This window comes from Taudactylus pleione, unplaced genomic scaffold (assembly GCF_031769625.1).
Source record: "Taudactylus pleione unplaced genomic scaffold, aTauple2 ptg000571l, whole genome shotgun sequence".
Classification (NCBI taxonomy): domain Eukaryota; kingdom Metazoa; phylum Chordata; class Amphibia; order Anura; family Myobatrachidae; genus Taudactylus; species Taudactylus pleione.
In genome coordinates this window covers 879,685-906,864 of record NW_028284973.1, presented here as the reverse complement: position 1 = coordinate 906,864, position 27,180 = coordinate 879,685, and the positions used below count along the sequence as shown (strand labels likewise).

At 43.5% G+C, this 27,180-nt stretch overlaps 1 protein-coding gene across 1 annotated transcript; it reads left to right on the top strand.

Moving 5' to 3' along the window:
- The first annotated feature begins 200 nt into the window (after positions 1 to 200).
- On the top strand, positions 201 to 18,720 carry LOC148481622 (anterior gradient protein 2-A-like). The gene is made up of 8 exons (XM_088453136.1): positions 201 to 280; positions 2,687 to 2,818; positions 3,051 to 3,114; positions 3,508 to 3,560; positions 6,418 to 6,491; positions 9,792 to 9,855; positions 15,662 to 15,745; positions 18,478 to 18,720. Exons 2-8 carry the CDS (start codon positions 2,695 to 2,697, stop codon positions 18,525 to 18,527), a joined length of 513 nt encoding a protein of 170 aa, XP_088309262.1. The 5' UTR covers positions 201 to 280; positions 2,687 to 2,694; the 3' UTR covers positions 18,528 to 18,720.
- Positions 18,721 to 27,180: the final 8,460 nt, after the last annotated feature.

Genomic DNA, 27,180 nt, shown 5'->3' with positions numbered 1-27,180 from the left:
GCCGCCAAGTCATTAAAAAAAAAAACAGCAGAGATTATACCTCCCTTGTGTAGAAGAATGCAGGGAGCTGCCAGTTACACGAAATACATCAGCTCACAGGGAGTGTGGTGGTGAGATAAGAAGATTACACGTCATACAGTACAGTTAAGGTATGCACTATACCTATTCATATGCAGATGAGGGGGCGGGGCCCAGGTGTGCACAGGTGTATAAGAGCACAGGTGAGCTGCTACAAGTTACTGGCTCAGAGCTGAAACCAATCCCTCACTGTGAAGAGGAGGTGAGTTTGCTCTGAATTATTTCATTCTTTGGGTACTTAGGATTGGGTTACCTGGAATGAAACAGGTAACAATTAAGGTAGAGTAACTAACAGAATTAATTTCTCTGAGGCATTTACCGACACATTCCTCTGCAGCGTTTTACAAAGACTGCTCTTATCCAATCTTGGCGGTGTTCACTGTGGGTAACCATAGAGATTGCTTAATTAGTGCCGCATCATGCGTATTCAGCAGGTACGTTCATATCATAGGCTACCTGGCATTAAAGTTGCTGCAAGACTGGAATTGTGCATATATTAAATACAGTATATCCTGCTAATTTTATTTCTGATTGTTTAATACTATTATTAGTCTCAAGAATTGTTTGTCTTTGGTTTTTGAATTCTGTCCAGTGTAGGGAAGGACCTGCATGCTACCTGTGTATTCCCTATAGGACAGTTACATTGCCTGAGTGCTCTAGATGTAACATATTTCTTATGAATAGCATGGTACTGTAGAAATGATAATAATCTGTTTCCCATAGCAATACATTATTTATTATTAACAGTTTCTTATATAGCACAGCATATTCCGTTGCGCTTTACAAGGGATATTTCTTTTGATCATTTATGTGCAAGTTATAATAAAGTTTGGTTCCTATGGGATTCATCCTGTTTGGTATACATAAGCCTCTAATGCGTAGATATCGTTGATAGATTTCCCTCCAACTTTCTGTAGTGCAGGTCAAACAACTTTGGTTGTACACACTGATGGCTTCACTGATACATCTATCATAGATATCTATCTTTTACAGGCAAATCTTTACAAAATCAGCCAAGTTGGCCTGCATGCATGAACTAGCTCCCAGAGCTATTCAATTCAGTGCGCTGTTTTGGCGGGCTAAGGATTTTTTTCGCGCACCCCCCTGGGGATGCGAGGAGAAATCCGACCAAAGTTCCGTTCACGCAGCTATTTTCTGCTTAGCTTATCGCTAACAGCGGCGTGCCCAGCACTTTGGTCAGAGAACGACGGCGCACTGAATTGAATAGCTCCGGGAGCTCGCTCCCGGCGCTATTCAATTCGCGTTGAATTGAATCACCCCCATTGATATCATTATCGTTCATGTGGGTATGTGCATCGTTGGCCGTTGTCAGGTTGGTGACTGCAAAAAAGTGAACGATAACGATATGAACGATATCGTTCAAATCGCTCATAAAAGTCGTACCGTGTGTACGCACCATTAGAGACTCTTCACCTAACAATTAATAGTGCAAGTCTGCAGATTTTTATGCATCATGACGTTGCAGGAGATAATAAGTAAACCAAAGATGCAATTTACCTGACTGGCGTAAGCATGTGAAGATAACGTATTTCTTATCTAACCAATGCGGAAATACAAGTAGTGATGTTCCTGACCCCCTGTAGAGTAAGGTCAGTTATTTATGGATGAAGTATGTGTTTTGCAGCTATACTGTATGAATAGTATTTATAGTAATACAATTTATACCCCATTCAGACATACGCCAAACACCCGGGCTTTTTTCAGTGCACGCACATCAACCCGGGCCTTGGCTATGTCTGACCAGAAACTACTAGGGTCAGAATCCTAAGTCGGCGACCCTGCAATCGACCAGGGTTATTCCTGGGACTTGCAACTCTGGTTAATGCCCCGGCTTATGTCTGAAAGGCATAACCCATGTCTTGATGACCCGGGTTATGCCTAAAAAGACTGGCTTGGCGGGCACATCTCCAAGCGTCCACTGTTCGACGGAAGACCCAGGTACCTGGAAGACCCGGGTCTGGTGTGTAGCGTGACAACCCAGGAATAATCCGGGACTATCACCCAGGTGTGAAAAGTGGTAAGTACTGAAACCCCGGGTTCAACCTGTGTTCAGTGTCCAGGGTGCGAGCCGGGTTAAAGCCAGGGTTCTATGTCTGATAGGGGTATTAGAGTACAGTTGATGCACTCTGACTGTTGTTCGACCAACACAACAGTTGGAAAGCCGCAGATTGCATGAGCCTGGTAGGGACTATAAGAAAGTCTGGAATTATGTTTTATTCGTATTATATAGTGCCAGGGTCTGTAGTGCCCAGAACACAAACTAGTTATTTAACACTGTGCGGTAAATTTACTAAAGTGAGAGATTTTTTAGAAGCGAAGATGTTGCCCATAGCAGCCAAACAGATTCTATCCATTATCTTTAGTTAAATGTTAAGTAGAATCTGATTGGTTGCTATGGGCAACATCCCCACTTCTAAAAACTCTCACTTTAGTAACTATACCCCTGTGAGTAGTATGCTGCATAGGTCATTAATGTTTTATGGGCTGAGAATGCAGGAAGAGATGGATGATGCCATAACAGTGCTGCCCTAGGCGTGTGCCCTAATAGTATAAGGCTGATAGATGTTTTTTTTTTGTTTATTTATAGCACTAACCATGGACACGGTACTCAAGTCAGTGTATGTTTTAATTGTGGCTACCTCACTCTCTCTGGCCAAGGATGTGCCCCCTAAAGGCAAAGCTCCGCCAGTGGTCCCCAAACCCCAGACACTTTCCAGAGGTAACGTGTAAACTAATGTGTGTCTGTGTGTCCTGAGATTAATGGCCCAATCAATATTCCTGCCTTAGATCTGTGTCTTGAGTGTGTTGATAAATGAGATCAGCAATTCCTGTGTTTTCTGTTTTATAATATTTTCTGCACTTTATTGCAGGTCAATAATCTGCATCTGTGAGCAAAGCATTACGCACATCCTCATTGTTTTATTATTTACTGTATGTTCTTTCAACTACAGGGTGGGGTGACAACCTTGAATGGGTTCAGACGTACGAGGAAGCTCTGTTTAAAGCCAAGTCCGGGTCAGTAAAGGGGCATTGCTTGGAGATATTTACTAGATCCAGGGCGCCATCTAGTGTATGGTGAAAAGACTGCATGGTCAGGTTTCAAAACAGAAACTTTATCGGTAACAGCAAAAATTATTACATGTATACAGAATTAGAATATATTTAATAATGCCAACAAAAATACTGCAGTTCTTTACAGCATAAATCGGTGGCATAACCTATGAATGCATAGACCAATAAACCAGAAGTTAACATTTGCGCATAGCTGACAATTGACAATATATTTAATAATTTCTGTAAGAGTTTATAATCAACATTTACAAAATGTGTCTGTTCTGAAGCCCATTTAGTTTAGTCAAATGAGTAAAGCAATTTAACTTAACATATACTCTTCTTTTTTTTTTTCAGAAATAAACCACTGATGGTTATTAACCACAGAGAAGACTGCCCACATTCCCAAGGTAAGCAGAACCTAATATTGGCTATGGCCAAAGCATGTGAAACCAGTCATAGAATACTTACACCAATTAAATGTTGCAGAATACCAGAGAATAGAGGGGACATCAGGACTGTTAATATAAGATTCCCATTACATTGGGAAAAGCCTAGTAATGCGTTTCATAAAGTGCAAAATGTGTCTTGTCAGAAGTAGAAGACGAGCCTTAATCAAGCTGGCACAAACTTAAAGTCCTACTGTGAACTGAAAATGTCTTTGTGCCATTTGATACAACATAAACCACCCTAATCCTGGGTACACAATAATCGATGTGTACCCAGCCCGACATCGGCAGCGACGGAGCACCGGCGAGGCCCATGTTGCATTCGGCAGCATGGCCCTCGCTAACGACATCCCCCGTTGGTCCTGCATGTAGGGTCGATGGAGGATGTTGCTGACAATCCGCAGGCTCATGCATCATCAACTACATAGTGGGTACACACTATACCAGGGGTCAGGGAACTTTTTTACCTTTTACCCCAAAATATATTTAGATACGCCGATATTACCCCCTTGATTGAAAGGAAGGAAATCATATAGTAGTGCCCCCATATAATGCCCCTGTAGTAGTGCCCCCATAGTAATGCCCCTATAGTTATGCCCCTGTAGTAGTGCCCCCATATAATGCCCATGTTATGCCCCTTTAGTAGTGCCCCCATAGTTATGCCCCTGTAGTAGTGCCCCCATATAATGCCCTTGTAGTGCCCCCATATAATGCCCCTGTAGTAGTGCCCCCATATAATGCCCCTGTAGTGCCGCTTGTACAAAAAACCTCCCCAAAAAAACACTTACCTGAATCCCCGCTCCTGCATCCGCCACCGTCCTGTCCGCCCGGCTGCTCCTCGGAACTATGGGAGAGACGTCATGACGTCTCTCCCATAGTGCGCATGGAGAGAGCCGGAAGCTGGAGTTCAGAAGAGAACTCCAGCCTCTGCCTAACGTGGCACTGCAGGGAAGGAGCCGGGCGCCCGCTGGTAATAACATCTCAGCGGGCGTCCAGCTTAGAGCCTCCCTGCGGAACAGCCGGGCATGCATATGAATCATTCTATATTATAGAATGATTCATACGCATGCCCGGCTGTCCGTTCATTACCCCCAGGAATTCATTTTTACCCCATGTGGGGTAATTTACCCCTGTTCCCTGACCACTGCACTATACGGTGCGCCTGATATGTTGGTACGAACCGCCGGATTGGACGACATATCGTCTAGTGTGTACCCAGCATAAGACTTAGGGGTCTATGTACTTAGCCTTGAAGAGAGATAAAGTGGAGAGAGATAAAGTACCTACCAATCAGCTCCTGTCAGTTTAAAAGCTGTATTTGAAAAATGACAGGCGCTGATTGGTTGGTACTATGGGGTCTATTTACTAAGCCTTAGATGGAGATAAAGTACCAACCAAGCAGCTCCTAACTGTCATGTCACAGGCTGTGTTTGAAAAATTACAGCTAGGAGTTGATTGGCTGGTACTTTATCTCCGTTCACTTTATCTCCATCCAAGGCTTAATAAATAGACCTTTATTTCTCTCCACTTTATCCATCTCCAAGGTTTAGTACATCTCCCACAATATTACTAATTAGAGGGTTTTAAAAGTTGGCAATTATATGACGACTGAATTTAAAACAGCAATAGTAATCAATGCTAAAGCAATTGCCGTTTTAAATACAGAGGTCAAAGCTGACGATTACTGATGGTTTGAAAACCTGTTGTTTAGTATATACCCCTTAGAGTCCCCAAGACTACCTCCCTACCAGCCTATCTAATTTCAGTAATCTCACTCTGCACAATGTAATCTCAGTTTTTGTATTGATTGACAATATTATGGACGCCAGTGTGCCTACTCCCCGCGTAGTGAAGGACTATGTACCTCACTCCACCCAAATCCTTCCATCAGCTGGTGCAAACTTCCCATTCACTAAGGGTGCTACCCTGCTCTAAGCACTTGGGTGGGATTTTAGACTCCCCTGCAAACATCGAGGTGCATCCACCAAAGAGGATTCTGCACTGCAAAGTATTGACCTCTGCAGTGTCTACAAATCAATATAATTACTGTAAAGCTGGCCACACATCTAAAGATTATCTGTCCAACCAGCCAACTAGTTGATCGGTTGGAATGAAAATCTGGTAAGGTATGGAAGCAAATGACAATCAGCAATTTGCTCCTAAATGCTGGAAAATTGACAAAAACTGTTGTTTGAACAAATGGTTTAGATCAAACATTAAACAAACATGTCTGATGACCATTATCATCTGTTTTCTGGCATTTAGGAGCAAATTGCTGATCATCATTTACTCCCATTCCTTACCAGATTTTCATTCCAACCAATCAACAAGTTGGCTGTTTGGATGTAAGTTGGTCTAGTATGTGGCCAGCTTAAGTCTTACATAATCAGTAATTACTCTAATGTGCCAACAGGACATGTATTTGTCTATATACAAGGCATGCTTGCCGACAGTCTGGCAGCCCCCTCCAGGAGGGGGCAGCCAGGTCGGCCAAGAAGGGGGGGCGTGGTGCGGCATAGGGGGGCACGACCGGGGATTTTACCCAGCAATGGGGGCGGAGTGGGATCGTGTCACTTTGGCCCTGCCCTGCTACACAATGCCGAGATTATCGGCATTGTGAAGCTCAAACACCTCTTCGCATCCCCGGAACTCCTTCCCCTTACATAAAACATGCAAAAAGGGCCCATTAGTGATGATGAATAGGCCCCAAATATCGTATGCGACAAACCTGTAACAGTGCTTCGTAAACAGACGTACAATCATTCCCTAAGATTATATATTGAATATGATAATTTAACCATATTATATATTTTTGCAGCCCTGAAGAAAGCATTCTCTGAACACAAAGGAATACAGAAATTAGCTGAACACTTTATTCTCCTCAATGTCATTGTAAGTATCATTGGGCGGCCAGTACAGCACCTGGGGGCCGTATATTGCTGTACAGGGCAACGCTTTGCCCCAGTACTTTAGCCACTTGGTTTTAGCAGCCCGACACGAGCCAGTGCTTGACCCACACAGAATTTCCTCCTACAGGCAGACTTTATCACCCTTATTGGGGCACCTCAGTGCATAATAAGATTTTCCTCTCATCATATGAAGCCCTATAAAGACAGACTCCCTAAAGTAATAAAACGTTTGGAGAGATCTGTCGATTCACCGAATGCGAGTTCATTTGGAAGTCAACACAGATTTGCCCCTATATTTGCTCACTCAATAGCGCACAGGGGCACTGACAGGGTCAGTGCTTTCATTCATATAGCAGAAAAAACTCAGTCAGGATTTTATTTTTTATTTATTTCTACAACTCGGGTTTATGTTTATTTATTTCTACAATTCAGTGGTTTATTTTGTATTTATTTCTACAACTCAGGGGTTTATTTTGTATTTATTTCTACAATTCAGGGATTTATTTTGTAATTATTTCTACAATTCAGGGATTTATTTTGTATTTATTTCTACAATTCAGGGATTTATTTTGTATTTATTTCTACAACTCAGGCTTTTATTTAGTATTTATTTCTACAACTCAGGGGTTTATTTTGTATTTATTTCTACAATTCAGGGATTTATTTTGTATTTATTTCTACAACTCAGGGTTTTATTTAGTATTTATTTCTACAACTCAGGGGTTTATTTAGTATTTATTTCTACAATTCAGGGGTTTATTTAGTATTTATTTCTACAATTCAGGGGTTTATTTAGTATTTATTTCTACAATTCAGGGGTTTATTTAGTATTTATTTCTACAACTCAGGGGTTTATTTAGTATTTATTTCTACATTATTTTTTTGTTGGTTTTACTGTGATATAAAGCAGCATTTTTTAAAGGCAATACATAGCATATTTGCTTTAAGAAAAAAAAAATCTGTTTGAATTCTTATGACAAACCCACAGAAATAATGCTGATTAAGCAATAAAAACCAGTGGCAATGAATAGAATAATACATTTTGCCAAACTTTTCACCCAAATGCAAGAAAAAGTGGACACCTATTGCCAAAACATAAGAAATCCGTTTGGATGGGAAAGACGCAGAAGGTTTTGAAAAAGAGGGAAAAGAGATAGCTATGAAAGGAGATATAATTTTGTTCATAGAGATTATTAATGTAAGAAACAGCGAGTTGCTCAGTTTTAAGGCCATTCCATGGTTTTCAAAAAGGGCAACCGTATTCCACGCTCCGTAGAAAGACGTGAATTATGAGACTTTAATAAAAGTCGGGCTTAATCCTTTGCCACTAACAGAATGTTCTTTGTACACGGATCATATTGTAACACACAATGGGCAAGCGGCAATCCTTCCCAGGCATGTAATACGTCCACAGATAAGCATCAGGCTCACTCCTGCCTAAAACGATTTCAGCAGCTCTTTGTTCCACCAGGTGGACTGTGAGAATGTATTAGGCCCAGGGGTGACTATTAGACCATGACATTGTGGGAAATAAGGGAGATATGATGAGCTGGTGTCCTTGTAACGTTTAAAGGGAAAGTGTCCTCATGGGCACAAACCACTTCTACCATATATCAAACGAAAAATATACATTTGTCTAACTGTAATAATATTATTATTTTAAGGCTCACTTTGAGTGTGTGTGTGTGTGTGTGTGTGTGTATATATATATATATATATATATTATATATATATATATCATATAATATAATAAAAACACAACACTACTTTAATAGTAGCAAACACTTACATCTGTGTTTCCAAATTCAGATATTCACCAGATTGCCGATCCCCGGAACCCTAATAGTACCGATTCCTCCTGGCCTCCGATTTCTCCTTTACCAGATCAGACCTGGTCACTTCCTGGTCCCTGCCGAGTGCATTTCGCTTTCCAACTTTTTTGATTTTAGGGCTCGATTCTGACCTGCTCGCTATGCAAATCCCGTGATCGCACAGCAAGGCATTAGCCCGCCCACTATTTCTTGGTGTGCCTTTGCGGTGTGTATGCAGACGCCCACTAGCCTGTCTTAGGACACCCACTTATGCAGTCATCTCCAGGAAGTGTATGCAGCCATCGGTAACATCGAGTACCATCGGATGCGAACTGTGGTTAACCATACCCTACCGCAAGTACTGCAAGTGCTGCAGTGCAAAATTCAACCAAGTGACCTGTACTATGACGCTCTGTAATAATTATGCATGCCCCTGAAATGCCATTAAGACTCTCAGACACGCCTGCTTTTGCACCACCACTCCCCCGTTTCCATCGACCAACCCCTGTTGCCACCCACAAACTGCTTGTTGACTTTGCTTAAGTGCCGATCGTTTCGCGATCGCATGGACTGGTTCGTGCACTGCATACGCATGCGCAGAATGCAAACATTGGCTGGCTGCGTGCGAACGCCTCCTAGCGAGTGGGTCTGAATCGGGCCCTTAAAGTGATCAAAATGGTTTAAAATTGACCTTTAGTTAATATGCCCGTTAGTGTCACCCTATTTTTGTCTGTCCTTTCCCTCTAGGGCAGGGGTGGGGAACTTTTTTTCTGCAAAGGGCCGTTTTGATTTATAAAATATTATTCACGGGGCCGGTGCAGGCCACGACCCCTCCGTGTGACATCACTCGGAGGCAGGGCCACAATCCCCGGTGATTGTGGCCCTGGAGGATGCTCCGGGAAGCTGTAAGGTCAGCGGTGTGACCATCTGAAGATTCCTAAGGATGCTCCAGGTGGCATTGCTGCATAGATTCTGGCTGCATGGTGCCATTCTAGGCACCCTGCTAGCAAAGTGAGGCTAGCAGAATAAAGCTCTGAGGGCCTGAACAACTGATTCTGGGGGCCTTATACGGCCCCCGGGCCTGAGGTTCCCCATCCCTCCTCTAGGGTGTAACCTGTCACAAGCAGGGCCGTCATCCTTTGTGTTTTCATTCCTAACACAGTTATTATGTGATTACTGTATGTATTCTTCATTGCTGTCTGCATTGTTTAATACTGTTATATGTGTTCTCAGTTCACCCCCTACGTATGGTGCAAATGACAGTTTGTAGCGCCTTACGCATGAAAGATAACAAATACTAACGTTTTCCTAATGGACACTGTCGTGATGACATCATACTGTAACTCACCAATTATAAGTGATGACATCAGAACTCAGAACTGTATATACAGATTTTTTTGTATGGGAATTTAGGCATTAAAGTATGTTCTGTAAGAATGTTGTTTGCTAAAATATATTTGTTTGTCTTTCAGTATGATCCTACAGATAAGAACCTGCTTCTTGACGGCCAATATGTTCCCAAGATTGTCTTTGTGGGTGAGTTAAACATGTATTACATACACTTGTTTAGTGTGTACCACTGGACATGGTTTAAAACCTACAGCAGCAATTGAAATGGGATGTAGTTAGGAGACCGGTGGCCGCATCCCGACACTGTAATCCCGGCAAGGGATTTAACATAGGCGTCGAATAACGACGCTGGAACGCCGAGAGGATGCCGGACCGATCATTCTCTGCCGGCGGTGAGTATACACTTAGCTGGGGATGGGGGGTTAGGTTTAGGGACCGCCGGGGGGACTTAGGGTTAGGCACCCCCCCGGGGAAGGTTAGGGTTAGGCTAGGGGAAGGGGGGTGTTAGGTTAAGGCAGTAGGGGGGGAGGTTAGGGTTAGGCACCACCCCGGGAGGTTTAGGGTGCGGGGAGGGGGGGGTTAGGCACTAACGGAGGGAGGTTAGGGTTAGGCACCCCTAAAGGAGGGTTAGGGATAGTATACTTACCTGCGCTGTCGGGATTTTCACACATCGGGCTGCTGGCATCGGAGAGGGAGAGGAAGAATAAACTGACCTTTTAAAAATGAGGAAGAAAAAACAAAAACACACATTTAGAGGTTTTTTGTTTTTTTTACCCATGTGTGTCCCATATAAAATAACCAGTAAAATTTGGTGTTAACACAAAATTGTGGGGGGTTTTTTTGCTTGTGTGTATATATATATATATATATATATATATATATATATATATATATATATATATATATTAGGGGTGTGCACCGGCCACTTTTCGTGTTTTGTGTTTTGGTTTTGGATCTGGATCTTTCTTCGTGTTTTGGATCTGGATTGGTTTTGCCAAAACCACCCTTCCGTGTTTTGGGTTCTGGGTTTTGTGTTTTGGATCTGTATTTTTTTTTTAAAAAGCATAAAAACAGCTAAAATCACAGAATTTGTTGGTTTCTCTGCTCCTATGCTATTATTAACCTCAATAACCTTAATTTCCACTCATTTCCAGTCTATTCTGAACACCTCACAATAGTGTTTTCATGTCCAAAAGGTTGCACCGAGGTAGCTGGATGACTATGCTAAGCGACACGAGTGGGCGGCACAAACACGTGACCCATCTAGGAGTGACACTGCAGTGGCAGACAGGATGGCAGTTAGAAAAACTAGGCCCCAAACTGTACATAATGCAAAGAAAAAAAAGAAGTGCAAGATGGAATTGTCCTTGGGCCCTCCCACCCACCCTTATGTTGTATAAACAGGACATGCACACTTTAACAAATCAATCATTTCAGCGCCAGGGTCTGCCACACAACTGTGGCTGAAATGATTGGTTCGTTTGGGCCCCCACAAAACAAGCTGGCAATTAATGTGTCCCTGCACAAACTGGCTCTACGGAGGCAAGATGTCATCCTCATCCTCCTCATCCACCGATTCCTCACCCTCTTCAGTGTGTACATCCTCATCCTCACAAAGTATTAACTCGTCCCCACTTGAATCCACCACCACAGGTCCCTCTGTACCTTCTGGAGGCTGGTCTCCCTGGAAGAGCTGATAATTCATTTTGATGAACATCATCTTCTCCACATTCTGTGGAAGCAACCTCCTACGCCTTTCGCTGACAAGGTTCCCGGCTGCACTAAACACTCTTTCGGAGTACACACTGGAGGGGGGGCAACTCAGGTAAAATAGAGCCAGCTTGTACAGGGGCCTCCAAATTGCCTCTTTTTCCTGCCAGTACAGGTATGGACTGTCTGACATGCCTACTTGGATGCTGTCACCGATGTAATCCTCCACCATTCTGTCAATGGTGACAGTATCATATGCAGTGACAGTAGACATGTCAGAAATTGTTGCCAGGTCCTTCAGTCCGGACCAGATGTCCAAACTTGGTCCTGCCTGCCCTGCATCACCGCCAGCGGGTTGCTTAGGATACCTAAGTTTTTTCCTGGCAGCCCCAGTTGCGGGAGAAAATGAAGAAGGAGCCGTTGACGTGTCACGTTCCGCTTCAGCTGACAGTGTGTTCACCAGCAGGTCTTTGCACCTCTGCAGGCTTGTGTCGGCCGGAAAGAGAGACACCACATAGGCTTTAAACCTAGGATCAAGCACGGTGGCCAAAATGTAGTGGTCTGATTTCAACAGATTGACCACCCTGGAATCCTGGCAAAGCGAATGAAGGGCTTCATCCACAAGTCCCACATGCCGAGCGGAATCGCTCCGTCTTAGCTCCTCCTTCACTTTCTCCAGCTGCTTCTGCAAAAGCCTGATGAGGGGAATGACCTGACTCAAGCTGGCTGTGTCTGAACTGACTTCACGTGTGGCAAGTTCGAAGGGCTGGAGAACCTTGCACAACACGGAAATCATTCTCCACTGCGCTTGAGTCAGGTGCATACCCCCTCCTTTGCCTATGTCATAGGTGGATGTATAGGCTTGTATGGCCTTTTGCTGCTCCTCCATCCTCTGAAGCATATAGAGGGTTGAGTTCCACCGCGTCACAACCTCTTGCTTCAGGTGATGGCGGGGCAGGTTCAAGAGTGTTTGCTGGCGCTCCAGTCTTCGGCACGCAGTCGCTGAATGGCGAAAGTGGCCAGAAATTTTTCGGGCCACCCAAAGCGTCTCCTGCACGCCCCTGTCGCTTTTCAGAAAATTCTGCACCACCAAGTTTATTGTGTGAGCAAAACATGGGACGTGCTGGAATTTGCCCAGATGTAATGCCCGCACAATATTGGTGGCGTTGTCAGATATCACAAATCCCCAGGAGAGTCTAAGTGGGGTAAGCCACTGGGCGATGATTTCCCTCAGTTTCTCTAAGAGGTTGTCGGCGGTGTGCCTCTTACTGAAACCGGTGATACACAGCGTAGCCTGCCTTGTAACGAGCTGGCGTTTCTGAGATGCTGCTACTGGTGACGCTGCTGCTGTTGCTGCGTAAGGTGATACATCTACCCAGTGGGCTGTCACAGTCATATAGTCCTTAGTCTGCCCTGTTCCACTTGTCCACATGTCCGTGGTTAAGTGGACATTGTGTACAACGGCATTTTTCAGGACACTGAGGACACTTTTTCTGACGTTTCTGTACAGTCTCGGTATCGCCTGCCTAGTGAAGTGGAATCTAGACGGGATTTGGAACCGGGGACACACTACCTCCATCAATTGTCTAAATCCCACTGCACTAATGGCGGATACCGGACGCACGTCTAACACCAACATAGCAGTCAAGGCCTCAGTTATACGTTTTGCTTCAGGATGACTGCTGTCGTACTTCATCCTCCTCGCTAAGGACTGTTGGAGGGTCAATTGTTTAGTAAAAGTAGTGGTGCTCCTACTTCCTCTCTGGGATGATGAACGACTCCCAGCAGCAGCAACAGCAGCAGCGGCAGCAGTAGGCGTAGCAATGCAGGATCCTCCAGAGGAATCCCGGATAGGAGAGTCAGTCATGCCAGTGACATGGCCTGCAGGACTACTTCCGATCCTGACTAAGGAGGAAATTGACGAGGAGGGAGTTGACGGTGTGGTTTGCAGGCGCTTGGATACAACAGGACAACGGGATTTAGGTGTCCCTGGACTGCTTACGGTCTTAGCCAAAGTTTCTGAACTTGACAGTAACTTTTTATGAACGCGCTGCAGGTGCCGTATAAGGGAGGATGTTCCTAGGTGGTTGACGTCCCTACCCCTACTTATTTCACCTTTACATATGGTACATATGGCAAGACAGTTGTTGTCCGGATTTGGATAGAAATATTGCCAGACCAAAGAGGTGGAATGTTTGGTCTTCTGCCCAGGCATGACCGTGATGGGCTTTTTCATCCCACGGACAACAACTGTCTCCCCCGGAGCCTGATTTAAACAAACCACATCACCATCAGAATCCTCCTCGCCAACTTCCTCCTCAGCGCCAGCTACACCAGTATCCTCATCCTGTTGTACTTCAACAGTGACATCTTCAATTTGCATATCAGCAAGTGGACTGTGGGTGCTCCTTTCAGCACTTGCAGGGGGCGTGCAAATGGTGGAAAGAGCCACCTCTTCCCGTCCAGTGCTGGGAAGGTCAGGCATCGCAACCACCACCACACTTGGACTCTCCTTGGGGATTTGTGATATCTTCTTAGAAAGCACAGTTCTTCGCTGTGCTTTTGCCAGCTTAACTCTTTTGATTTTTTTAGTGGGAGGAGGGCTTCCATCGTCATGTGAAGCTGAACCACTAGTCATGAACATACTAGGGATCGACCTTAGCCGTTCCTTGCCACTCCGTGTCGTAAATGGCATATTGGCAAGTTTACGTTTCTCTTCAGCTGATTTAAATGTCTTTTTCAAGGTCATTTTCCTGAACTTTGCCATTTGGGATTGTATGTGCCCTCTACTATGACATTGGGCATCGGCCTTGGCAGACGACGTTGATGGCATGTTATCGTCTATGTCATGACTAGTGGCAGCAGCTTCAGCACTAGGAGGAAGTGGTTCTTGATCTTTCTCTATTTTATTTTTATCGGAGAAAGTTTGGTCCTCCATTTATGTTATATCGATTTGATATATACGTGCGGCTAAACACAGAAAATAATTTTTTTTTTGGTTTGGACTGGAGTGTACTTTGGGGGTTACAGCACCCTTTAACGGTCAAGCCAGCCGGCCCTTATGACACAGGCGCACTCTTGGCACTACTTTGTTGATGCACGTGCGGCTACTGCGCACACAATTCACAAACACAGAAAATAATTTTTTTTTTGGTTTGGACTGGAGTGTACTTTCGGGGGTTACAGCACCCTTTAATTGTCAAGCCAGCCGGCCCTTTACTTATGACACAGGCGCACGCTTGGCACTACTTTGTTGATGCACGTGCGGCTACTGCGCACACAATTCACAAACACAGAAAATAATTTTTTTTTTGGTTTGGACTGGAGTGTTCTTTCGGGGGTTACAGCACCCTAAACGGTCAAGCCAGCTGGCCCTTTACTTATGACACAGGCGCACGCTTGGCACTACTTTGTTGATGCACGTGCGGCTACTGCGCACACAATTCACAAACACAGAAAATAATTTTTTTTTGGGTTTGGACTGGAGTGTACTTTCGGGGGTTACAGCACCCTTAACGGTCAAGCCAGCCGGCCCTTTACTTATGACACAGGCGCACGCTTGGCACTACTTTGTTGATGCACGTGCGGCTACTGCGCACACAATTCACAAACACAGAAAATATATTATTTTTTTAGCACTTGGGGGGAGCACCCCTGATGGACAGAGCACCCCCTGGACAACACTGCAGCACTCCTTTAGGACTGGGACACTGCACAGGACTTTGGAGTGGACACAGCCCCTATGGAGAACTGACTGCACAACACAGTCCAGCCAGCCCCTATGGACTTTGAAGTAGTGGACACAGCCCCTATTAACAACAGCAGCACAGCACAACACAGCCAGCCCCTATGGACTTTGAAGTAGTGGACAACAGCAGCACTACACTACACTACACTACACAGCCCTAACTCCCACCCTCCCTCTTCACTGTCCACAGCCGAGTGAGAAAATGGCGCCGACGTGGGTACCTTATATAGGATCCAAAACCCGCGAGACTCGGAAGGCGGGATGATGACGTTTTGCCTCGATTTCAGATCCGAGTCAGGCGGGAAAAGTCGAGCCTGATTCGGATCGGACTCGGATCGGGGGGGCTCGGGGGGGTTCGGATTTCAGAAATCCGAACCCGCTCACCCCTAATAAATATATATATATATATATATATGTTATAAATGCAGATTTGGACGATAAGAAAGTATCACAATATCCCCTGTGTAATGAACTAACAATGTCATTGTCTACGTTACATACAGTAATAAATGATATGATGTTTGTCTCTCACAGATCCCTCCCTTGTGGTCAGAGCAGATCTTCCCGGGAAATACTCCAACCACCGGTACACATATGAGCCAGAAGACATCGATCTGTGTAAGTTGAAAAGTGATGCATGTCCCTCTTATGTCATGTAGGCAACGTGAAGTATCTGAGCAACATGGTTAACGTAATATATCCAGCTATATTTCTGGAGGCCACCATGTCTACTTTCCAGTATTAGGGAAAGGAGGAAGGAGGCAGTAACTGTTCCTACAAGATATTAGTTCCATGGAGAACTTTAGCTGCCTAGTAAGTAACAAGTCAGTCTTCTCTAGTGTCAAAGTTGTAAAACTATAGTAATGCTAGTAAAGGGCCCCAGTGTGTGCTGGGGCATCTCAGTCTTACCCCAGCTCCACCAAGTCCCCTGCCCTGTATGCCCCCAAACCAACCCACCCACCCCTGTACTTATCCCGTTCAGGTGGCCCCAGCTCCCACTGCAAATGCTGTTGATGATGTTGGAGACAGGACAGACCTTACAGAATTATTATATGGAAACCTCCTAGGAAACTATTTATCAATCCCTTTTTTTTTTTTTTTTACTAAAATGTGAAAACGATAATAACGTTATCTGTGGATGGCTGTATGCACGCTGCCCCCCTCGTTTCACCTTCTCCAGCTCAGCCTTCTCTGCCTGCTGACAGGTAAAGCAGAGCCCGGAGAAGGCTTCTGTGATCAGCCTGTTTGTCTGATAGACCACAGGCTGATCACAGTCCAAACAAAAGTTAGAAGCCAGCAGCTCATGAAAAAAAATACCCTGAGAAGTGTGGGGAGGGAATTTGCAGGGACAGATCTTTCTCGCAAGCTCTGTCCCTGCATGTCAATTTTAATAAATTAATGTGATATTTCCTAAACTCGCACAGCAACCGCATTTTAAATGCGGATTGTGGTAAATAGGCCCCTAGATGAGTAGAAAAATAAAATCGTATGTTTCACCATTCAAGTAAAACACTTAAATCCACCACCTTGATATCTATACACACGTGTACAGTAAATCTCCCTAAGAGCAACAGCACAGTCATCGGGTTAAACAGTCTATTCTGCCATAATGAAACTAGTTGTAAAATGCATCAATCCCGCTAAATATACAGTATGCTAATCACAATGACAAAACTCTTCGTGGTACCCTGAAAGAATGAATTAGAAAATAAAAGGAAAAATATTTAAGCATTTCTAAATTGATCTCATTTAAAATCGATTTCCTAATTATTATTTTTTTGTTAATTCACAACTATAAAACGAATTGTGTTTAAAAAAAAAAAAAAAAAAAAAAAGCTACGTTTAGACAAACTCTGTTTTTCTTACTATAGTTAAATGACTTGGACAATTCAATTACACACCTAAAATTCACCCCATTTTTTCCTTAAATGAGATTAAGAAAAATAACTCAGCCTATTAGTGGATATACTGAAGGTCGATTTTGATCCAGTTATAATAAATGAAAATCAATCAACATCGATGTTGTGTTTCTGGGGCTAAATCACACATTTATTAACAAGCAATTTTTGATTTGGTTTTAGTAAATTTGTTTTTTAGTATTAGTAAATGTGCAATTTAACACCAGAAACATATCAATGTTGATCAATTTTCATCGATTTTAAATTGATCAAAATTGATTATAATCGACCTCCAATATATATACCCCTGAGCGTTTAGAAGGTGTGAAAAATGAGTATGATTATATATATATATATATATATATATATATATATATATATATATATATGTCTTATACTTACCTGTCCATAGTGCTGCTCTCCAAAAATCACTGGTAAAATGGCGGCGGACATTTTCCCGGAGACCCGCACATGCGCAGTAGATTCTGGCACTGAGCCAGAATCTACTGCCAGTGCTGGACTGCGGGACTGCCGAAGAGAGGAGGGGACCCACACTGAGTCTGCACACAGGCTCCCTCCTCTCTTAAAATGCCCCTGATGGGTATATTTTAGGCATACTTACCCACTTTATTTATCTGCTTCCCAGGAGATGCCCGGGGAGCAGACATTGATGACTGCTTAGGGGGGTGGGGCCAGCTTACTACAAATGGCGGGAGCGTGATGAGGGGGCAGGGCTAAATTATGTGTTTGAAAAATGTAGCCCCGCCCCCTCCATATAGGGCCGCATTTATCTCCCCATCCTGCCCACTTCACTAGGGAGGGGGCGGGATGCGGGAGATGTGAATACTCTTCCGGGGGTGCGTGGGGCTCCCCGACAATTTGGGAGCCTCCCGACACTTCCGGGAGGATAGGTAAGTATGATTTTTAGGTTTATCAACCACTCCTCAATAACCACAGTTCAAATTCAGAAGATGAAACTAATCTGGATTCTTATTGCTACAGTACTAAAGGGGTATCACCAGTTTAGTGAGACAGCTACAGACAGGGCAGGATTACAGGTTTTGGGGGCCCCCACCAATAAAAACATAAAAATTATATATACTGGCAATTTTATTTAATAATATAGTGTGTAATAGTTACTCCTAGCAACCGCAAATGTGTTGGACACACTGTAGTGCCCCCAGTTCACATTATACCACAGAGAAACCCCAGTTCACACTATGTCACTGGTGTTGTAGCTATGTGTGGGGGTAAGGGGGGGTTGACCCCTGGGCGACAACCCCTGCTGCGCTGTTGTTAATCCAGCACTGCCCACAGTGTTATGACTTTCCCTCTAGAAACCTTGGAGGCGCTCCATACGTTGCTAGGATATTTGCTTATATGCATATTTTTTAATTCCTAACATTACTTTGTAATACATTGATTTTTGTTGCTTTTTATTTTTCTCCTTAGTGTTCGAGAACATGAAGAAGTCCATGAAACTGCTCAAGACCGAGCTGTAGAAAACATTTCTATGTGTATACTATAGATATATTAAATATTCATATTGTGGATGTGTCTGACATAAAATATTTAAGTCCTAACATACAAAATTAGTATGTGAACGAAAGTTGTATTTTTTCCTGTTTTTGTTTTTAATATGTTCAGGCTCTTGCCTTTTGACCTTTTTTAAAAAATAAAAACAAGCTGTGGTTATTTATAATTGTGGTTATTATCTTAAGTGCATTACAAGGATATGGTGCCACTGCATGTGGTGTATGGCAATTTTACGTTTTTGGCAGTAACTCTTCCCTTCATAGTTAGTGGTGATGTTTTTTTCTTAAAGATTGTTAACATTGTGTAGATTTGGAGTGTCCTTTCTTAAACCTGGACCTTCTTTAAAGTAGATGTTGAAGAGGTACTATGATCACCAGAACTAGTTTTATTCAAATACTTTTTTTGTCTTTTGTTTTTTGGTGTAAAAAATAAAATCTCAAAAGTTTTTTTTTTTTTTTTTTTTTAGCAATTATTATTTTGAGGTGCAGCTGACAGGGACACAACCACACCCATTAAGTAAACTAATATACGCTGCCTCACAAATTAATTGAATTATAAAACACGAAAAGAGCTCTTCTTTAGGTTGCAGCTCACTCAGACACAGCACAGTATTTTATAATGAAGTCTATTTGAAGGACAACTACATCCCACATCCTTTCCTTCCACTCTGCTCTGTGAAATGGAGTCTGATCATGAGGAAGGGATTCTTATATGCAAATCAAAATACATGAGTGCCGCAATTTCCCGGAAAATTATGTTTTGCCTCGTTTTCAGATCCAAACTTGGAGGGAATGCCTGAGCTGGGACTCAGTTCTACTCGGAAACTCCAAGTTTGGGTGTTTCTTCAGCTTTCTGCAAACCTGAATGGCTTATCTCTAAATTATGCCCCTCTGCAAAAAATGTGGCAGACTTCCAATCAGGATACCATGCTAGCCGCTTGGGCATAGCATCCAGATCAACAGGGGAGGGACCCTTATTGAGATGCAAGGTTTCTTGGAGCCCTAGGCAAAACGTCAGTCTACCACCTGCTCCTACCCATTTTTACATCCCCTCACACACATCACTGTAAAATAAAAACAAAGTGACCTGGTTAATGGGATGCGTTCAGAATGCCGACCATTGGGATTCCGGCGGTCAGAATGGCAATTCCGGAATCCCGACACTCATCAGAATACCGGCGCAGGCAACCCGACCGCCGGAATCACTAAGGCAACCACTAGGGTTAAGGGAGAGTTCGGGTAAGCGGTTAGGCACTAGCGGGAGGATAGGTTCGGCTTACTTAACCTGGTCGGGATGACGGCGTCGGGATTCTGACCGACCCACGGTTTATATATGCTTACATAAATTTGCGACCATATGTAATGCTCCCCTAAACGACATTCACAGGTGTACCGTAATGCTCTGACACTTTTCTAGAACCTACTTGGAGCTCCTGGTTCTTTTTGATTATTAGGTAGGAAGGTAGATACAGGCATAAATGTGCACAAAATTCACTTCAAATAACAATGTGAGTTTATTCAAAGCATGCTTTCACAAACAAGCAGATTTATTGCAACGTTTCAACAGATGCAGAAATGATGCAACTTACACACCTAAACCAATAACTTACGCTTCAGCTCTAAAGATATTTTATTAAGCTGGATCTCCGAAATGTCACCGTTCCTCGATGAACTGTGAAGTAATCAGTTAATCAAAGTACAAATGATAAAAATAATACAATAGCATAGAGGATATTTGAACAACATATCACAATTATATGTAATAAAACTTACTCTGAATGCTGCGGTGATTAGTGCATGGATCCTGATAATCAGCTAAGGCAATTTAATCCTGTAATTAATAAATGCTTTTCACTGCAATTCAGTCTATGACGGCATGCAGTGATCAGTTCCTTTATAAAGATGCTACAGTGGGGGGTGGGGATGAGGAATACCCTGTGCCCTAATTGCATTTCAGAGGGTATAAGTACAGTAGGCCTGCTTCATTACGGATTGCAGCTGCGATTAGGCACGCAGTTCTGCTGAGAAAATATGCTGTTTGTAACTGCTCACACGGCACAGAGACGCCCACTACCGCCTTCACACATCCGTTAGACCTCGGTAATGGAGCATACACACGGTCAGATTTGTCAGACTTGTCAGATTTGTCAGATGAACGACTGAACGATTGAACGATTTGAACGATTTGAACGATTTCACCAAAGTTTTGAACGATTTGAACGATTGAACGATTTTTGACTGCATTAAAATGAATGGAATCGTCCAAGTCTGACTGCAAACCCATCAGATGTCAGATATCGTTATCTGACAAACGGGAACGCGCATCGTTGATCGTCCATCGTTCAGGCATGTCAGATATGAACGATTTTCCTTCAGATATGAACGACTGAACGATTTTTAAATCGTTATCGTTCATATCTGAAGGAAAAATCTGATCGTGTGTATGCACCATTACATCGGTCCCTCATGCAGAATTACAGCAGGTCTGACCGGTCTCAGAAATTCCAAATCTCGTTGCAAGCAATGAGTACAGAAACTGCGTATTGCCATCGCAGTGGCTAATTTATGCATGCCCAGCAAACGGCGTTCAAATGCACAAGCACGCCTTAGTTTCTCTGACCACTCCCCCGTCACCACCCCCAAACGTTGAAGTCCCATCACTCACTCTGCAATGGCTCTGCGTACGTGATCGCAGTGCGATCGCAATACTGGTCGGCGCACCGCAGTGCATACGCATGCACAGTACGCACCATCGGCCGATCTGAGTACGCTGTTGCAGTTGTGATCTGTGATTAATCAGGTCCAGTGAGCGTAAAGTACTGTGAGCCACCTATCCACACATTTTCTTCACTAAAGCATTCTAGGTGGGCATCTCTGAGAGGGGGATCGCCTGCTTACCAGCCTCCTGAAGAGAAGTGTGCTGGGATCCGCCTCCCTCCTGTCACCGGACTTCACACCTGCTCCAAGGAGTATACAGGGAAGGCAGACGCTGGTTTCCTCCTGTCCGTCCTCATCTCTCCCCACTTCAGGAGAGTTGCGGTCTCTCGGACTGTCTCCTTTACTGTTGGGAGGATTACACTGCTGTCTCCGGTCCGCCTCCAACTCCTCCTTCACAGGCCGCTGTCACTCACACTCCCAAGGTCTCTCTCTCAGCAATACCGCTATGCTGCCGTCTCCGTAAACACCGCGCTGACGGCAACCAGTTCAGTCCCTCCATACAGGTCTCTCCTCTCCAAACGTCGCCTCAGGACTTCCCTAACAGTCCAGAGTAAGGTTCCTTTTTACATATCCTCCAACATGACCCGTTCCATTAGGTTCAGAATGCTCTGCTCCTGGACTTACTACCTAATTATTGATTGCAGCCACCTGTGCTGAACTAGGTGATTGATGAGACAGGTGTTTCAGCACAGGTGGCTGCAATCATCAATAAGAAGGAAGTCCAGGAGCACAGCATTTTGTAAGTAATGGAACAGGTCATGTTGGAGGGTCTGCTTTATAACCTCCCTCCTGCCTTCTACCCACCACAGCCACGCACTTTCAGCCCCGCGGACTCACCATGTAAATAAAGTTTCCCCCCCTGCAATTTGTCCTATTAACAGATCCTTGCCACGAGCCTCAATAGTCTGGGCTAGCTGGAAGGGGTTAACATCTACCCCTTTTGGGGAGGAGAGAGGAATAAGGTGATGCACTACTGATGGCCATTGACCATCGATAATTCATAATCATCGATGGTTTATGTCGAATACTTTTACCATCTATGGGGCAGAACCAGATGGTTTCCCTCCATCGATGGTACAGCATAACCAAATTAATTTTTTTTTAACAAGGTGCTGGGACACAGAGCAGAGATCCTTCCCTGTCACCTGTGAAGCCATGCCTCCAGGTTCTGATGCCAGTCAGGCAAAGAACAGGGATGACCATCTGTTGAGAAATCATTGATGATCATCCATTGCATAGTTGGTAACCATCGATGGCCATCCCTATGATGCACTGTTGCTCCGTCTGTGGACCTTGGGCTGCCATAAGTTTATAAGGGATAATGGCCCTCATTCAGAGCCGCTCGTTAGCGGCAGTACGCTCGTTCCGAGCGATGTTTGCACATCTGCGCATGCGTACGGTTTTTAGTACGCATGCGCGAACCAGTCAGTGCGGCCGAAAATCGTTGGTACGCAATATAGCGAGTGCCTGCTATTTTGAGTGACAGAATGAGGCGTATGTGGGTGGTAACAGGGGAAGGTGCTTGAAAATGGGGAGTGGAGATCCGAACGCAGGCGTGCTTAAAGGTCAAAACGGGCGTTTTATGGGTGTGCATAATTAAAACAGCAGCGTCAGTGACCACGTCACTGGGTTATTTTATAGCCAGAACTGCTCGCAAATTTGTGGTAGCAAACACCAACCACAAGAATAGCGAGCAGTTCATACGCTGGTCGATGTACTCGATTAATCTAATAAATAGCGGACATGACGTAGGATGCGAGCGGCCAGGGGGCGTTTTTAACAAATAAACGAGCGTATGTTTTGCTCGCTCGTTCAGACTTAGAGGTGTGAACAGACTGCAATGTGCGTACGGATCATTTGAATAGCCACCCCTTGTTTTTAAACGAGCGACCACAAATAGCGAACGGCTCTGAATGAGGGCCAATATCCCAACCAATAGTCCATGTGCGCAAGTGGTCATCTTAAGAATGGCTGGTTGGCGTCTGCATACACATAGTGATCGCACGCCAAGACATTGTAGGTGTGCTGATGTCTTGGCATGCGATCGTCTGCCTTGCTGGGCGTGCACTGGATATGCACACGCAGGGAGTGAGCGAACGCATCTAATGAAAGGGTCTGAATCAGGTCCTGAGTTTGAGAACCACTGCGATAGATTGAAAGATAGGTAAATAGATTTATTTTTTTTAGCTTTATCAGGATACGGCATTCTATATTAAAAAATAGCTGACTGCTACTATTAAATTTGGGTCTATGTTTAAATGGAGAGAAGATGTCTGCACAAAGAAAAGCTTTACTATGTAGTACAAGTTAAACTACATATTAAAGATTATATATCTGTGCGTCCATGTTCTTTCTTGTATACAGCGACCCATGTGTACACCAGTATGCAATAATTTTATACAATATATATACTCTGATATAATAGGATAAGGGTCCCCGATATACTTTATGTACAAATTTTACTGACTAAGGACTCCTTATTCAGTGTAAATATAATACCCCACTACACGAGGTATTATGTCTGACTCTGTGCATTGCACTATAGTGCATGTCAGTCATTACTAGAGATGTGCGCCGACCCCTGTGTCTTGGTTTTGGTTTTGGATCTGGATCTCCCCTGGTTTTGGATCTGGATTGGGTTTGCCAAAACCTCACCTCCGTGTTTTTGTGTTTTGGTTTTGGTTTTGGATCTGGATTTTTTCTTAAAAAAAAAAATACAGCTAAAATCACATAAAATGTTCCTTTTTGTTTCCTACAGTATTAATAACCTCAATAACACTAATTTCCACTTGTTTCCAGTCAATTTTGACCACCTCACAGCTCACAATATTGATTTATTTCATCTAGTTAAAGGGCCAAAAGGTTTTGAGCCAGCTTGCTGGCTCAAAACTGATTGATATAATTATTAATAGAGTTGAGGACTGTGCAAAGATGATGGTTGGGATACCCTTGAGGATTTAAGAATTGATAGTTGATAGTTGGTGCAGCCCCTGGCTGTAAAATTGATAATAAATTAATTTAAAATCAATTCATTGGTGCAGCCCCTGGCTGAATAATTAATAATAAAACTAAATTCATTGGTGCAGCCCCTGGCTGTAAAATTGATAATAAATTAAATAAAAAACAATTCATTGGTCAAATGGGCCGCCGGGAACGGTCGCTGCACACCGGAGGTGAAATACCTGAGATACCAATATAGGAGGTATTGTTGGCAAATAGTACTGCCGTGTATGGCTCCCTCCTGCAGCCGGGAGGAGACCAGTGGAATCATGCCAAACTGTTCCATTGTATTGCCTATCTCTGCTAGTGTATATATGTGGGCTCTCTAAACTTCTATCCCAGTCTTCTTTCCTTGCTGTTGACGGAGGTTTCTATATTGATGCCGGTATCTGGGTCCAGAGCGCGTGCGTATGTAACAACTGTACCTTGGGTCTGTATGATTTATTTGCGCTAATTGTATTTAGATCACAGCATGTAACCATCTGTTTTTATATTGAATAATAACTTTTTGTGCTTTGGAACCACACTCAAAGTCTGAAAGCATTTATTTCTTGTGCGACTCATATCGCTAAATAGCGAAAATTTTAGAAGGTATAGGTAGGTAGGAATCGATAGTATATTTTCACCACCTTAATAAATTACTCTATATTTATAATCATTTATTTTATTTCATGTATATGTAAAATGTTTTGTGTATTTTATGTATATATACTATGTTTTGTGCATTGCAATATGGGTGACTCTGTTATTTCATGGTTCATGTGAGTCAGTATACCCATTTTTTTTAGGCAGGAACAATAAAAGTTATATTTAATTTTTTTTTCTATAGTAAACATTATTATGATATAAAAGTGTGCTCCACAAAGGAATTCTTGCTTTCTAATTAGCCTAGGCTAATTATTTGTTTTTTTCAGTACTTGCTATTGTATTCCTGGGAGCACCTCCAGCTATTACTAATTTGAACAGTACATAATGTGTGTTTGAGCAACTGTTGATATCTGTTTGCTTTGATTGCTGGTTTCTATATGTATCTATCTGGTTACTAAATATCCGGTGCAGGATAATATTTTCTATTTAAATGCCTATTATGATGTTATCTCTGAAATAGTCCTCCACCATTCTGCAAATGGAGACCGTATCACACATAGTCGTAGTAGAAGACATGTCACTAGTCGGCAGTTCTTTCAGGCCCGACCAGATGTAATTTTTTGGTGAACTATCTGCATGACCAGCAGGCATTCTGTAAGGAAAATTGAGTATTTTCCTTGCATCTGCAGAAACTGAAGGAGGAGATGATGGCGTTTCACATGCGGCTGAAGCTGACAATTTTTTTTTACCAACAGCTCTTTGCACAGTTTTAGATTTCGGTCTGTTGGAAAAAACTCATAAGGTAGGACTTAAACTTAGGATTCAGAATGGTCGCCAAAATATATTTTTCAGATTTCAATAGATTGACGACTCTTTGATCCTGGTGAAGTGGATCAAGGGCTTGATCCACCAGTCCAACATACTTTGCGCAATCGCTCTGCTTCACCTTCTCCTTCAGTTTCTCTAGCTGTTTTTGCAAAAGTCTGATGAGCGGAATGACCCGACTCAAGCTGGCAGTGTCTGAACTAACTTCAAGTGTGGCAAGTTCAAAGGGTTTGAGAACCTTGCACAACACGGAAATTATTCTCCACTGCACTTGAGTAAGGTGTATTCCCCCTATTTCATAGGCCGTTGTATAGCCCTGGATGGTCTTTTGCTGTTCCTCCATCCGCTGAAGCATATAGAGGGTAGAATTCCACTGAGTTACTACCTCTTGCTTCAGCTGATGGCAGGGCAAATTTAACAGTACCTGCTCGTCATGCAATCTTTGACAAGTGTTTGCCGAATGTCTAAAATGTCCGGATATTTTGTGTGCCACCGAGAGCATCTCCTGCATGCTCCTGTCATTTTTAAAAAATGTTGCACCACCAAATTAATTGTGTGAGCAAAACATGGGACATGTTGGAATTCACCCACATGTAATGCTCTCACAATATTGGTGGCATTGTCAGAAATCCCAAATCCCAAGGAGAGTGCAAGTGGGGTAAGCCATTTAGCAATGATTTCCCTGAGTTTTTCTAAGAGGATCTCAGCGGTATGCCACTTAGTGAAACCAGTTATACAAAGAGTAGTCTGCCTCTGTATCAGCTGTCTTTTGGGAGATGTTGCTGCTGCAGTTGCTGTTGTAGGCAATACACCTACCCAGTGGGCTGTCACAGTCATGTAATCCTTAGTTGCCCTGTCCCACTTGTCCACATATCAGTGGTCAAGTGGACAGTGGGTACAACGGCATTTCTGAGGACATTAATAAGGTTTTTTTTAATGTCCTTGTACAGGTTTGGAATCGCTGTTCTAGCGAAGTGGAATCTAGAACGGATCTGGTAGCGAGGACACATGACCTCAATTAACTATTGAAACTCCACTGCGGTAATGGCGGATACTGGACGCACATCTAATACAAGCATAGCTGTTATGGCATCAGTAATCCGCTGTGCAACTGTGTGATTGCTGTTATACTTGTTTGCCCTTGCAAAAGATTGTTTGACAGTTAATTGTTTTTTGGAGGATACACTACAAGTAGTCTTCCTCCTGGTCCCCTTCTGGGATGAAGATCCACTGACAGCAACAGGCGCAGTCATCAAGTATCCTTCTGAGGAATCACGGATAGGAGAGGAGTCAATTATGCTTCGAATAACAACATTGGATGCAGCAGGACTACTCCCGATGATGAATGAGGATGTTGATGGTGCAGGTGTTGGAGATCGAAGTAGCTTGTATCTCACAGAGAGGGAGCAAGTAGGTGACACTGGACTTGTTACGTTTTGAGTTTTGGAACTTGGCGACATACACTTTGATATTTGATGAATGCGCTCCA